This window comes from Nerophis lumbriciformis, linkage group LG31 (assembly GCF_033978685.3).
Source record: "Nerophis lumbriciformis linkage group LG31, RoL_Nlum_v2.1, whole genome shotgun sequence".
Lineage (NCBI taxonomy): Eukaryota > Metazoa > Chordata > Actinopteri > Syngnathiformes > Syngnathidae > Nerophis > Nerophis lumbriciformis.
This window is the reverse complement of record NC_084578.2, coordinates 3,691,981-3,707,021: the sequence shown is the minus strand read 5'-3', so window position 1 is coordinate 3,707,021 and position 15,041 is coordinate 3,691,981. Positions and strand designations below refer to the sequence as shown.

The 15,041-nt window shown below is 38.5% G+C and overlaps 1 protein-coding gene across 4 annotated transcripts in view; it reads right to left on the bottom strand.

The window, feature by feature from the left end:
* Positions 1 to 2,497: 2,497 nt before the first annotated feature.
* Positions 2,498 to 15,041, bottom strand: part of epha3 (eph receptor A3) — a 361,011-nt gene continuing 348,467 nt past the window's right edge. The window contains exons 17-18 of one of the 4 annotated variants that reach the window (XM_061926088.2): positions 11,133 to 11,254; positions 2,498 to 3,353 (exon numbers count right to left, since the gene is read on the bottom strand). In XM_061926088.2, coding sequence (XP_061782072.1) covers positions 11,173 to 11,254 — 82 coding nt within the window. In that variant the 3' untranslated portion in view covers positions 2,498 to 3,353; positions 11,133 to 11,172. Of the gene's footprint in view, positions 3,354 to 10,707; positions 11,255 to 15,041 lie in introns of those variants that run through there. The other 3 variants (XM_061926086.2, XM_061926087.2, XM_061926085.1) reach the window with 3 other exon arrangements.

Here is a 15,041-nt window from a genome sequence, read left to right as displayed (position 1 = left end):
TAGCAAGCAGAAAACTCATCTGCAGAAGGAGGGATGTACACTCTGAAGAAGATTCCAGAAGTAAACTCCCTTGGCAAATAATATGGTCGAATTCCAACAGCCGGAAGTCCGATGTCCGGCATACAAACACACCCCTTTACAGTAACAAGCAGTGATCAGAGCAAAGGGTGGTTATTTTGAGGAAACTAGAATACAAAACATGTTTTCAGTTAGACTTAGACCAACTGTATTGATCCACAAGGGAAACTGTTTATTTTAAAGTAAAAACTGAGTCCAAAGAAGCATGATTAAAGCCACCCAAAGTGAGAACGAGGGCATCGGGGTGTTTGGTCTGTTGCCTAGCAAGCAGCAGCCTCGTCTGCAGAAGGAGGGATGTACACTCCGATGAAGATTCCAGACGTAAACTCCCTTGGCAAATAATATGGTACAATTCCAACAGCCGGAAGTTCGATGTCCGGCATACAAACACACTCCTTTACAGTAACAAGCAGTGATCAGAGCAAAGGGTGGCTATTTTGAGGAAACTAGAATACAAAACATGTTTTCAGTTAGACTTAGACCAACTGTATTGATCCACAAGGGAAACTGTTCATTTTAAAGTTAAAACTGAGTCCAAAGAAGCATGATTAAAGCCACTCGAAGTGAGAACGAGGGCATCAGGGTGTTTGGTCTGTTGCCTAGCAAGTGCATAACTCCACATGTGTCCATTCATAGTTTTGATGTGACAATCTACAATGTAAATAGTCATGGAAATAAAGAAAACCCATTGAATGAGGAGAAGGTGTGTCCAAACTTTTGGTCTGTACTATATACCCGTGGCTTATGTTTGTAATGTCTGATCTCGGCCTACTGACTAGGACTTGTGTGCGTGGATGCTGAATTGAAAACAAAAGTACAAACACACCTGCGGGAAAACAACAACAACAAAAAACATCCATTGGGAAATAAAATGTCTGAAGGAAAGGTGTGACAAACACGGCTACTCTTTTCCAGCGTTTCTCTTAAAGGGGTCCTATTATGTCCTCGTGGGTACCTCGTTCTGTGCATTTGGGATCTGCATAAGTCCCCGAAATTAGAAATCAAACTGCGAAAGCAAGACAAACGTGCTTTAAATGAGCTGTTTGGAATTTAAAGTGGCAGTAGAGTGGAAAAACAAGTTGTCTCTATGTTGATTTATTATCATATATGTCGGATTTATCACACAAAAAGACTTCTAAAGTTTCCAGATTAATAGATACGATCAAAATAGTATCGATCTCACAGAGATCCCTTCCCCATCGACAACAATGCTAATCAAGCAGACTTTGTGCGAGCCAACAACGATGACTTTGGGGTAAATTATGATCCAGAACCTTATATTTTTGAGCCCGAACCCAAAGAGGATGAGCAATACGTTTTAGAAGCCGAGTGCTAAACGGGTGTAGCTTTATTGCGACACTGTAGCATAAGCAGTGTTGACAGATGCTAAACATACAAACTAACCTGTTGGAATAATTGTTTGTAAGTTATCACAAAAGAAACGTTGTATTACATTATGTTCCTGATAAGAAGATGAAGGCTGTCTTTCGAGGCCTAACAAGAGGAAGAAGGCTCGTGAAACGCCACTGTGATTTCAACACGGACAGATGGCGGGATCTGCTCAACTTCCAGAGGAACTCTCTTTGAAGTGTTAAACGAACTCTCTTTGAAGTATTTCACAAACTCTCTTCCAACTATTTGGTAACCGAGGTCAACGCTATTTACGACCCGCTAAATATATATATATACGTATATACATCTATTTTATTATATATATATATATATATATATATATATATATATATATATATATATATATATATATATATATATATATATATATATATATAATAAAATAGATGTATATACGTATATATATTTTATTATATATATATATATATATATATATATATATATATATATATATATATAATAAAATAGATATATATACGTATATATATATATATATATATATATATATATATATATATATATATATATACGTATATACATCTATTTTATTATATATATATATATATATATATATATATATATATATATATATATATATATATGATAAAATAGATGTATATACGCATATATATATATATATATATATATATATATATATATATATATTTATATATATATATATATATATATATATATATATACATATATATATCTATTTTATTATATATATATATATATATATATATAATAAAATAGATATATATACGTATATATATAATAAAATAGATATATATACGTATAGATATATATATATATATATATATATATATATATACATATAATAAAATAAATATATATATACATATATATATATAGCTAGAATTCACTGAACGTCAAGTATTTCTTTTATATATATATATATATATATATATATATATATATAAGAAATACTTGACGTTCAGTGAATTCTAGCTGTAAATATACTCCTCCCCTTTTAGCCACGCCCCGACCACGCCCCCTCCCGAAATTGGAGGTCTCAAGGTTGGCAAGTATGCAATATTGTGAGTGTGAACATTAAGTATCTTGTCTTTGCAGTCTATTCAATTGAATATAAGTTGAAAAGGATTTGTTGTATTCTCTTTTTATTTACCATTTACACAACGTGCCAACTTCACTGGTGTTGTTTTTTGTAGAAAAACAAATATAATAAGACCCCTTTAAGAAATTTTCGTTTCTCTGCTTTCTTCACCTCACGTTTCCGCTTGTTGGAGAAAATATGGATGGAATGGTTGTTTCCCACAAAGGTCTCTGGGCTGACACAAACACCACATGGAAGGGTACGTGTACGTCGTATAAAGTCGAGTGTGAAAGGTGTTATTGCGCCCTGTACCTGCACCGTGGCTTCCTCACCACCAGGATTATTGCTTTCATGTGACGGCTCTACGGGACAAAATTGAGTTCATGTGCAGAAAAAGACTCCAGTAGGGGTCCACGCTGGGGGCTGCTGTCCGGCGAGCGTCCCCGGGGGGGCCCCGATGGCGTCCAGCAACCTAGTCCTGGGCTCCTGCATGTGTCTGTAAGGCATCTCAACTCCAGCATGGATCAGTCGGATCTTTTCTCCCTTCCCACTGCCAGGACTTTGTCTCGTCCCATAAAAAAAAAAAAAAGCCCTCGTTTGATTAATTTCTCCTCAGCCGCCGTGACGATGGATACGCGGTCGGCGTAGTGGCACGCTCCCACCGTTTAGTCGTCTTTTTTAAACAGGTACCGGGCCGTTCTTGGCGTGCGATTCCAGGGCTTTGAGGCTGCTCACGATCTTCTTCTGCGGTCCCGCGATTGTCACTCCGACCTTCTTCAAATCCCTGGGTGAGGAGACAGAAGGGGGCGAGGCCAGGGGGGGTCATTCACGACAAAAGAAGAGACAGAAAGCGAGCGTTAGTGATGTAGGACGTGACGCCCGCCCGACATGTCATGGCATGCTCCCGGCGCGGCTCCCTTCGCGTTCCCGTGCAGCCGCCACTCTCAGAAGTGCGCCTCGGCTCCCACGTCGCCAATAAACGGCGACGTGGGAGCCCGTGGCGACACGCTGACAGCTGCAGTTATGACCTGTCGGCGGAGGAAACAATCGCCCGCTTTTCCCCCCCTGCCTTCGGAGGCGAATTGGAGCCGGCGGGCAGGCGGGGACGTGGCGAAGGGAGCGCGGCTGGCACATGACGGATAATTCAACATGCGGTCCAGGAAGTTCACTACAACCTCTTAGAAATGCACAGCGGGTTGGTTTTTTTCCTCATTCCTGTGAGAATCCTGCGTGCGGCAAAAGCAGACCAGGGCAAAGTAAACATGCTGAGTTTTTTATTTTTTATTTTTTATTTTTTATTTTTTATTTTTTATTTGTATTTTTTATTTTTTATTTTTTATTTTTTATTTTTTATTTTTTATTTTTTATTTTTTATTTTTTATTTGTATTTTTTATTTTTTATTTTTTATTTTTTATTTTTTATTTTTTATTTTTTATTTTTTATTTGTATTTTTTATTTTTTATTTTTTATTTTTTATTTATTTTTATTTTATTTTATTTTATTATTATTATAATTATTATTATTATTTATTTTTTTTTTTTAATTATTTTTTTATTATTATTATTATTATTATTTTTATTATTATTATTATTTTTTTTAATTTTATTTTATTTTTTTATTTTTTTGCTAAGCTTTTCAATCTGAACTATACAAAGTAGGGTTGTCCCGATACCATTATTTTGGTACCAAAATGTATTTCGATACTTTTCTAAATAAAGGGGACCACAAAAAATAACATTATTGGCTTTATTTTAACAAAAAAAATCTTAGGGTACATTAAACATATGTTTGTTATTGCAATTTAGTCCTTAAATAAAAAAGTGAACATACTAAGCAACTTGTCTTTTAGTTGTAAGTAAACAAACAAAGGCTCCTAAATTTGTCTACCGATATTTTGGTAACGGTATCGAATTGTATTTCGATACTTTTCGATACTTTTCTAAATAAAGGGGACCACAAAAAACGCCATTATTGGCTTTATTTTTACAAAAAATATTACGCTACATGAAACATATGTTTATTATTATCATTTAGTCCTTAAATAAAATAGTGAACATACTAAACAACTTGTCCTTTAGTAGTAAGTAAACAAACAAAGGCTCCTAATTTGTCTACCAACATTTTGGTAACGGTATCAAATTGTATTTCGATACTTTTCGATACTTTTCTAAATAAAGGGGACCACAAAAAATGTCATTATTGGCTTTATTTTTACAAAAAAATATTACGCTACATGAAACATATGTTTATTATCATCATTTAGTCCTTAAATAAAATAGTGAACATACTAAACAACTTGTCTTTTAGTAGTAAGTAAACAAACAAAGGCTCTTAATTTGTCTACCAAAATTTTGGTAACGGTATCAAATTGTATTTCGATACTTTTCTAAATAAAGGGGACCACAAAAAATGGCATTATTGGCTTTATTTTAACAAAAAAAAATCTTAAGGTACATTAAACATATGTTTATTATTGCAATTTAGTCCTTAAATAAAATAGTGAACATACTAGACATCTTGTCCTTTAGTAGTAAGTAAACAAACAAAGGCTCCTAAATTTGTCTACCGATATTTTGGTAACGGTATCAAATTGTATTTCAATACTTTTCGATACTTTTCTAAATAAAGGGGACCACAAAAAATGTCATTATTGGCTTTATTTTTACAAAAAATATTACGCTACAAGAAACATATGTTTATTATTATCATTTAGACCTTAAATAAAATAGTGAACATACTAGACAACTTGTCTTTTAGTAGTAAGTAAACAAACAAAGGCTCCTAATTTGTTTACCAAAATTTTGGTAACGGTATCAAATTGTATTTCGATACTTTTCGATACTTTTCTAAATAAGGGGGACCACAAAATTGTTATTATTGCAAGGACACTACATTAGGTACACCTGCAGACTGCAGCACGGATTTCATATTTCATTCATTCACAACTCCTCCAACACGAACACCACTGTTCCCGCAGTTATAAGTAAAGGTAAGACCATAATAACGTTTTTTTTATTAAATGTGCTTTTTTGTGTGCTACAGTTTGTATGTGTAAAGTTAAAGTTAAGTTAAAGCAGGGGCGTCACTAGCTTTTAAGGACAGGGGGGGCTTTGCCCCCAGGAGATGCACAGGATGCGAGCGAATGTTACGCACGAGCACAAAACTTCACAAACGCCTAACAAAGACTTAGAAATGATTCATTGTTATTATTATTATTTTTTTTAAATGCACGGTACAGAATGAAATGCTCCCCGGGACGATGGCTTTTAACCATTTTTTTTCTTTTTCTTTTTATGTATTTATTCATTTTAGATTTTAAATTAAATGTCTTGGTTTTTCCTCCCTCTGAAAAATCCTATGAAATGTTTAACAAGCCATCCTATAATAATAAAACAGCTATTAATGTAACAATACAATAAAACAAATATATTTAATGATGTTTTTTTTTCATTATTTTAACAATAGGCTAATGTATGTTGCTTTATATAGATTCTACAAGAAACACAAAACTTAAAAAATAAATGATTTACAATTGTACACACAAGGTTTTGTGCAGCTTCACTCATTGTAAAGGAAGATAATGTGCTTCGTACACCTGCAGGACCGCAAGCAAGGTCGCAGAGGAAATGCGGGCTGGAATTTGAGTGATGTGGGCATTTGGAATGGATTGGATACTGACGCACTAAAGGGGCTCTCTACCTTACGCTACGAAGTGAGGGGAAACTGAGTGAATAATAACAGGTTATATCATTATTTATTTAAACTCATATTTGGGCCACTTTATAATGAATATGTCGGCATTTATTTGTAAAAAAAAAAAAAAAAAAACCAATAGGCCTAACAACGCCAATGTTATTGACTTTATTTTTACAAAAAATATTACGCTACATGAAACATATGTTTATTATTATCATTCAGTCCTTAAATAAAATAGTGAACATACTAGACAACTTGTCTTTTAGTAGTAAGTAAACAAACAAAGACTCCTAATTTGTCTACCAACATTTTGGTAACGGTATCGAATTGTATTTCAATACTTTTCGATACTTTTCTAAATAAAGGGGACCACAAAAAATGTCATTATTGGCTTTATTTTTACAAAAAATATTACGCAACATGAAACATATGTTTATTATTATCATTTAGTCCTTAAATAAAATAGTGAACATACTAAACAACTTGTCTTTTAGTAGTAAGTAAACAAACAGAGGCTCCTAATTTGTCTACCAACATTTTGGTAACGGTATCAAATTGTATTTCGATACTTTTCTAAATAAAGGGGACCACAAAAAATGGCATTATTGGCTTTATTTTAACAAAAAAAATCTTAAGGTACATGAAACATATGTTTACTATTGCAATTTAGTGAACATACTAGACAACTTGTCTTTTAAAATATAAAGTAGTATTTATTCTGAAAACAAGCATTGCAATTCGTAAATTAATCAGAATCTTTAAACAATATGTATTTAAAAAAGCAAAATATCTTATTTGAGTAGTTATTTACTCGATTTTAACATTTTTAAAATGCATAATTAAAATGGTGATGTAAGTCAATGACTAAAAATAACTCTTAAATTAAGGCCATTTTCTATAAATACAACTTTAACTCGTGGCAAGTGGCAAATAATTAGCAGTGCAAGCTTTAGGTGAGGGACGAGGCAAAAACCAACCCAGACCTACTATCATTTGTCCTTAGAAACTGGAGCCAAATAACAAATACAGTTTGCCTATTGACTCAAATCGGTTATTAGTAGAAGCAGATCAGTTGCAGTCAAAGTCAAACTCTTCTTTTTGGAGGTATTTTAGTCTGTTAAATGTGGGGAACAACTTGCAGGTTTGGCAAAGCAGCAGACTTTTTTTTAGATAGACATTGTTTGACTCCGTGCTTGAACACAAAAGGGAGAAGTTACAAGGCATGGGATGAGTCAGGTTGGCAGTAAAAAAACAAACAGGAGTTGCAGGAACAAGCAGCACTAATCTGCAAAAAGGGAAATGATAGCCTCGTTTCCATCCACACCATATCAAAGTCTAATATTGTTCACAAATATTTACAATGAACGGGTTGATTAAATGACTTTAATGACATGTATGTCCAAATATCAATGCCTCGTCTATAATCTCTGTAATCCAGAAATCCCAATCATTAATAACATTCCAATTGTCAGGCTCAGGCAAATTTAATAAATGTGCAATCTAATACAGTGAAACCTCAATTTGTGAACGCCTTTTCGGTTTGCAAACCTTTAGATCAGAGATGGTTTTCACTGAGGGCCACATGGCAGTTATGGCTGCCATCAGAGGGCCACTTGTAACAGTGAATAATGGATGAATTTGCCTCTGGATTTCATGATTAATTATATAAATTGTTTTGAGTAGACTGTCCATTTTACAGTAAAACCTTTACATTTACAAAATTGTACTGTAAAATAGTGTTTTTTTATTTTTTTCTCTACAACATTTTACGGTACATGGAAAAACAGTACCACCGTTTTTTTTTTTTTTTTTTTTTTTGGGGGGGGGGGATTTTACGGAAAAAGCTGGCAGCTAAGTTATAAATAATGATAAATGGGTTGTACTTGTATAGCGCTTTTCTACCTTCAAGGTACTCAAAGCGCTTTGACACTACTTCCACATTTACCCATTCACACACACATTCACACACTGATGGAGGGAGCTGCCATGCAAGGCGCTAACCAGCACCCATCAGGAGCAAGGGTGAAGTGTCTTGCTCAGGACACAACGGACATGACGAGGTTGGTACTAGGTGGGGATTGAACCAGGGACCCAGAATAATAATAATAATAATAATAGTTGCCAGAATAAATAAAAATAACTTGTACTGTTTTGCATGTATGAACAATATTATGTTGTAAAAAATACTGTAAAATTAACTAAAAAATTCTGGCAACTAAGCAGCCTGCTTTATATATATATATATATATATATATATATATATATATATATATATATATATATATATATATATATATATATATATATATATATATATATATATATAAATATATATATATATATATATATATATATATATATATATATATATATATATATATAAATAAAAATATATATATATATATATATATTTATATATATATATATATAAAATATATATAAATATATATATATATATATATATATATATATATATATATATATATATAAAAATATATATATATTTACATTTATATATATATATATATATATATATATATATATATATATATATATATATATATATATATATATATATTTATATATTTATATATATATATATATATTTTTTAGTTAATTTTACAGTATTTTTTACAACATAATATTGTTCATACATGCAAAACAGTACAAGTTATTTTTATTTATTCTGGCAACTTAGCTGCCAACTTTTTCCGTAAAATCCCCCCCGCCCCAAAAAACAAACAAAAAAAAACGGTGGTATTTTTTTTCCATTTACCGTAAAATGTTGTAGAAAAAAAATTAAAAAACACTATTTTACAGTACAATTTTGTACTGTAAAATATATATATATATATATATATATATATATATATATATATATATATATATATATATATATATATATATATATATATATATATATACACATTAAGGTCAGGAAAAAACACAAAGGCTATTTCATCCCTACAAGCCTGTTTCGCAGGTTCCCATGCTCTTCAGGGGATTCAGGGAAACCTCAAAAACAGGCTTGTAGGAATGACATAGCCTCAGGAAAAAAAACAACACAGAGGCTATTTCATCCCTACAAGCCTGTTTCGCAGGTTCCCATGCTCTTCAGGGGATTCAGGGAAACCTCAAAAACAGGCGTGTAGGAATGACATAGCCTCAGGTAAAAAAAACCCACAGAGGCTATTTCATCCCTACAAGCCTGTTTCACTGGTTTCCATGCTCTTCAGGGGATACAAGGAAAACTGCAAAACAGGTTTGTAGGGATGACATGGCCTCTGTGTTGTTCCCCTGCTCTCCAGGGGATTGAGGGAAACCTGTGAAACAGGCTTATAGGGAATAAATAGCCTCCATGTTTTTTTCCAGACCTAATTTATATTCCGCTCTATTGAGCACTGTATGGAAGCCATGCTCTTCAGGGGATTCAAGGAAACCTGCAAAACAGGGATTCAAGAAAACCTGAAAAACAGGCTTGTAGGGATGAAATAGCCTCAGGAAAAAACACAGAGGCTATTTCATCCCTACAAGCCTGTTTCACAGGTTTCCATGCTTTTCAGGGGATTCAGGGAAACCTGAAAAACAGGCTTGTAGGGATGAAATAGCCTCAGAAAAAACACAGAGGCTATTTCATCCATACAAGCCTGTTTCACTGGTTTCCATGCTCTTCAGGGGATTCAGGGAAACCTCAAAAACAGGCGTGTAGGAATGACATAGCGTCAGGAAAAAAAAACACAGAGGCTATTTCATCCCTACAAGCCTGTTTCACTGGTTTCCATGCTCTTCAGGGGATTCAAGGAAACCTGCAAAACAGGCTTGTGGGGATGAAATAGCCTCGGGGAAAACACAGAGGCTATTTCATCCTTACAAGCCTGTTTCACTGGTTTCCATGCTCTTCAGGGGATACAAGAAAAACTGCAAAACAGGTTTGTAGGGATGACATGGCCTCTGTGTTGTTCCCCTGCTCTTCAGGGGATTGAGGGAAACCTGTGAAACAGGCTTATGGGGATTGAATAGCCTCCATGTTTTTTCCAGACCTAATTTATAATCCGCTATACTGAGCACTGTATGAAAACCATGCTCTTCAGGGGATTCAAGGAAACCTGCAAAACAGGGATTCAAGAAAACCTGAAAAACAGGCTTGTAGGGATGAAAACACAGAGGTTATTTCATCCCTACAAGCATGTTTCACATGTTTCCATGATTTTCAGGGGTTTCAGGGAAACCTGAAAAACGGGCTTGTAGGGATGAAATAGCCTCAGGAAAAAAACACAAAGGCTATTTAATCCCTAAAAGCCTGTTTCGCAGGTTTCCATGCTCTGCAGGGGATTCAAGGAAACCTGCAAAACAGTCTTGTAGGGATGAACTAGCCTCTGTGTTGTTCCCTGCTTTTCAGGGGATTGAGGAAAACATGTGAAACAGGCTTGTAGGGATTAAATAGCCTGTTTTTTCCTGACCTAATTTATATTCCGCTCTATTGAGCACTGTATAACGGATAAACCACAGTAACCTCGACTATATTTATATTAATGTATGCAACTATGCTTCACTATACACACTTTCCGGGTTTACAAACCATGTTCAGTAACCATTAAAGTTCTTAAATTGAGGTTCCACTGTAATTTCATTTCGTTATTCAAAGTTTCAGTACTTTGCATGTCAGTTACGAGGTCATATGTCATCGTGAAACGGACATACATGTTCAGTTTTGTTTTTGGGAAGAGGTTCTTCTGTAAATGTGTCGTTAGGTCTAAGTGGGATGGAAACACAACCATCAAGTTATCAGAAATTCCCTTGAAGTCCAGAAAGGAAGGCCCGTCAAAAGGGTCCGCAGGGGGGCCGGGGCCGCGCCGCACCACCCACCATCCAGAGTCCGAGGAATGGAAAGAAGAGCGAGCGGCGGTTAGAGAGTGGTGATCCCCATGGACGGCTCCCACTCCGGGCAAGTTGCTGGAGTGACGTGGACCTCTGTCAGAATCACTCTACTGAGACACAGCCATGCCCGGCAACGTTAACAAAACTCTTTGTCACGTCCCGGCCGCCACGTGTCAGGACGTTTGGCGGTCCGAACACATGAAGTTACATCAGAGTAATATATCTTCACAGAAATGATGAAGTCATGCACAATTCAATCAACGCAATCGTTCAAAAAAACATCAACACTTGCTAATGAATCCCCGTTACCTTGTGAGTTCATGTGTTTGTGCCGTCACTCATTCTTTGGAGTGACCTCATGAGCGACGTGTTCGCGCCTCGGCCTAATTAACCGGGCCTGTTTGTTATTCCCCCATCAGGACGATGATCTTTGCCAAAACTACACAAGTATGAAACCTGCAGGTTTGATTGCAAACCCCCCCGCCAGAGATAGGTATCTTTGTGGGGAAAATTAGCTGTCAAGCCTTCTCTTTGCGCAGACATTCTCATGACCCCGGCGTAAACCTCTGCAGGGTATTTTTATTTACAGTAATTAAATGTGACAAAAAGCGCAGTGTGCACTCCGCGGCCCTGCTGTCCGTTTACCAGATTGCTCCTCTCGGACATGAAAGCTCTACCGGCCATGTTTATATTATAAGGAGATCCTTGAGAGGGAGTAATCCGCCGTGTTAGGACATGATCTAAAGTGGATGCTGGATTAGAGCTGGGTTATTATGATTGTTTCCTCCGCGTGTCCTTGGAGGGTCCGAATGGTATTTGTCTGATTTGCCAAAGGAGCGCAAAGCCTGCTTGACAGGGAACTTTGAAATATGATTTAGGTCGGTGGTTCTTAACCTTTGAATAGAGGGCGGCTAAACAAAAGATCTGTTTCTCAGCTACAGCCGTACTCAGTTGTAATACACATTCCCACCACTTGTGGCAGTAATGACAATGTCAAACAAACCGAAGAAGCCTGGAGCTCAAGTCGTAGAGAAGTTTCTTATAGGGGATTTGCACTTTGTTGGGGAAATTTTGCCCATAAAATCCGATAAATAAACCATTCAGAAAGCGCCAACAATACTCCATTAACAATCCATCCATCCATCCATCTTCTTCCGCTTATCCGAGGTCGGGTCGCGGGGGCAGCAGCCTAAGCAGGGAAGCCCAGACTTCCCTCTCCCCAGCCACTTCGTCCAGCTCTTCCTGTGGGACCCCGAGGCGTTCCCAGGCCAGCCGGGAGACATAGTCTTCCCAACGTCTCCTGGGTCTTCCCCGCGGCCTCCTACCGGTTGGACGTGCCCTAAACACCTCCCTAGGGAGGCGTTCGGGTGGCATCCTGACCAGATGCCCGAACCACCTCATCTGGCTCCTCTCGATGTGGGGGAGCAGCAGCTTAACTTTGAGCTCCCCCCGGATGGCAGAGCTTCTCACCCTATCTCTAAGGGAGAGCCCTGCCACCCGGCGGAGGAAACTCATTTCGGCCGCTTGTACCCGTGATCTTGTCCTTTCGGTCATAACCCAAAGCTCATGACCATAGGTGAGGATGGGAACGTAGATCGACCGGTAAATTGAGAGCTTTGCCTTCCGGCTCAGCTCCTTCTTCACCACAACGGATCGATACAGCGTCCGCATTACGGAAGACGCCGCACCGATCCGCCTGTCGATCTCACGATCCACTCTCCCCTCACTCGTGAACAAGACTCCGAGGTACTTGAACTCCTCCACTTGGGGCAAGATCTCCTCCCCAACCAGGAGATGGCACTCCACCCTTTTCCGGGCGAGAACCATGGACTCGGACTTGGAGGTGCTGATTCTCATCCTAGTCGCTTCACACTCAGCTGCGAACCGATCCAGTGAGAGCTGAAGATCCTGGCCAGATGAAGCCATCAGGACCACATCATCTGCAAAAAGCAGAGACCTAATCCTGCAGCCACCAAACCAGATCCCCTCAATGCCTTGACTGCGCCTATAAATTCTGTCCATAAAAGTTATGAACAGAATCGGTGACAAAGGGCAGCCTTGGCGGAGTCCAACCCTCACTGGAAACGTGTCCGACTTACTGCCGGCAATGCGGACCAAGCTCTGGCACTGAGCATACAGGGAGCGGACTGCCACAATCAGACAGTCCGATACCCCATACTCTCTGAGCACTCCCCACAGGACTTCCCGAGGGACACGGTCTAGGCCTTCTCCAAGTCCACAAAACACATGTAGACTGGTTGGGCAAACTCCCATGCACCCTCAAGGACCCTGCCGAGAGTATAGAGCTGGTCCACAGTTCCACGACCAGGACGAAAACCACACTGTTCCTCCTGAATCCGAGGTTGGACTATCCGGCGTAGCCTCCTCTCCAGTACACCTGAATAGACCTTACCGGATTAACAAGTCGTGATTTGATTATTAACCAAGTTTGAGGGATATTGTTATTATAAGCACTAACGTGGGTGAATTATTGATAGAGGCGCCCTGATCACTTCTATGTTTACATCGTCCAGTGGTCAAGAAAGCACGGATCACAGGACTTAATGACTACAGGCCGCTGGCGCTGACGTCTGTGGTCATGAAGTCCTTTGAGCGCTTGGTCCTGCCCCACCTCAAGGACATCACCACCCCCCTCCTGGACCCACTCCAGTTTGCCTACAACAGGTCTGTGGATGATGCAGTGAACCTGGCCCTCCACTTCATCCTGGAGCATCTGGACTCCCCAGGAAACTACGCCAGGATCCTATTTGTGGACTTCAGCTCTGCCTTCAACACCATCCTCCCTGGACTGCTACGAGACAAGCTCTACCAGCTCAGCGTGCCCGACTCCCTTTGCAGTTGGATCAATGACTTCCTGACGGACAGAAGACAGCACGTGCGGCTGGGGAAGATTGTCTCGGACAGTCGAACCACAAACACTGGTACTCCTGAGGGCTGGCTCTTCTCCCTGTACACAAACTGCTGCACCTCCAGTCACCAGTCGGTAAAGCTGCTCAAGTTTGCGGATGACACTACTCTCATCGGGCTCATCTCGGATGGCGACGAGTCCGCCTATAGGAGAGAGGTGGACCGGCTGGCGTCCTGGTGCAGCCTCAACAACCTGGAGCTGAACGCCCAGAAAACAGTGGAGATGATCTTGGACTTTAGGAAAGTCAAACCCCCACCATCCCCCCTCACCCTGATTGACTCTCCCACCCCCGTCTCCATTGTGGACTCCATCCGTTTCTTTATTATAAGCACTAACGTAGGCAAACTATTGATAGCGGCGCCCTGATCACTTCTATGTTTACATCCTCCAGTGGTCTGTTGTTTCCTGGCCTCTCTAAAATATCTGTTTCTCAGCTGTGGTCCGTATGCCTCCGGATATCATATACGATGCTTTTTAATGCCTTCCAAGGCCTTAATTTTCGTAAAATCCATTAAACGCTTTTTTAATGACCGGCGGAAACCCTGTATTCAGACAAATCAAAGAAACTCTCCGTCCAAACTGGTCCGTAGAGCTGGACTTCAATCACACCGGAGCCAAGTATGAGGCCTGTTTGTCGGAGGTCACTTGTGCTGACTATCAAGGACTAGATTAAGTCCGGAAGAATCAATAGAGCAATCTCAACAGAGCAACACATAGTCCCAGTCAAGGCTGCTAGTCCTGTGCTGGACTCGGCCTTGGTTGCTCGGGCCTCATCTTTCAGAGGATTAATACTGAAATGATTCAATATAGCATCGAGCCGCTGGGGGTGTGGGGGGGGAGAAGAGTCGGGCAATGGGATTTCTTTTGTGCAAGATTACTCTTGTGTGGCATGTTCTGCCATCCGTAAATCTGCAGAGTAAGCAGGTTTTTTTTTTGCGTTATGTTGTCTCCGGATAACTTTTCATTGA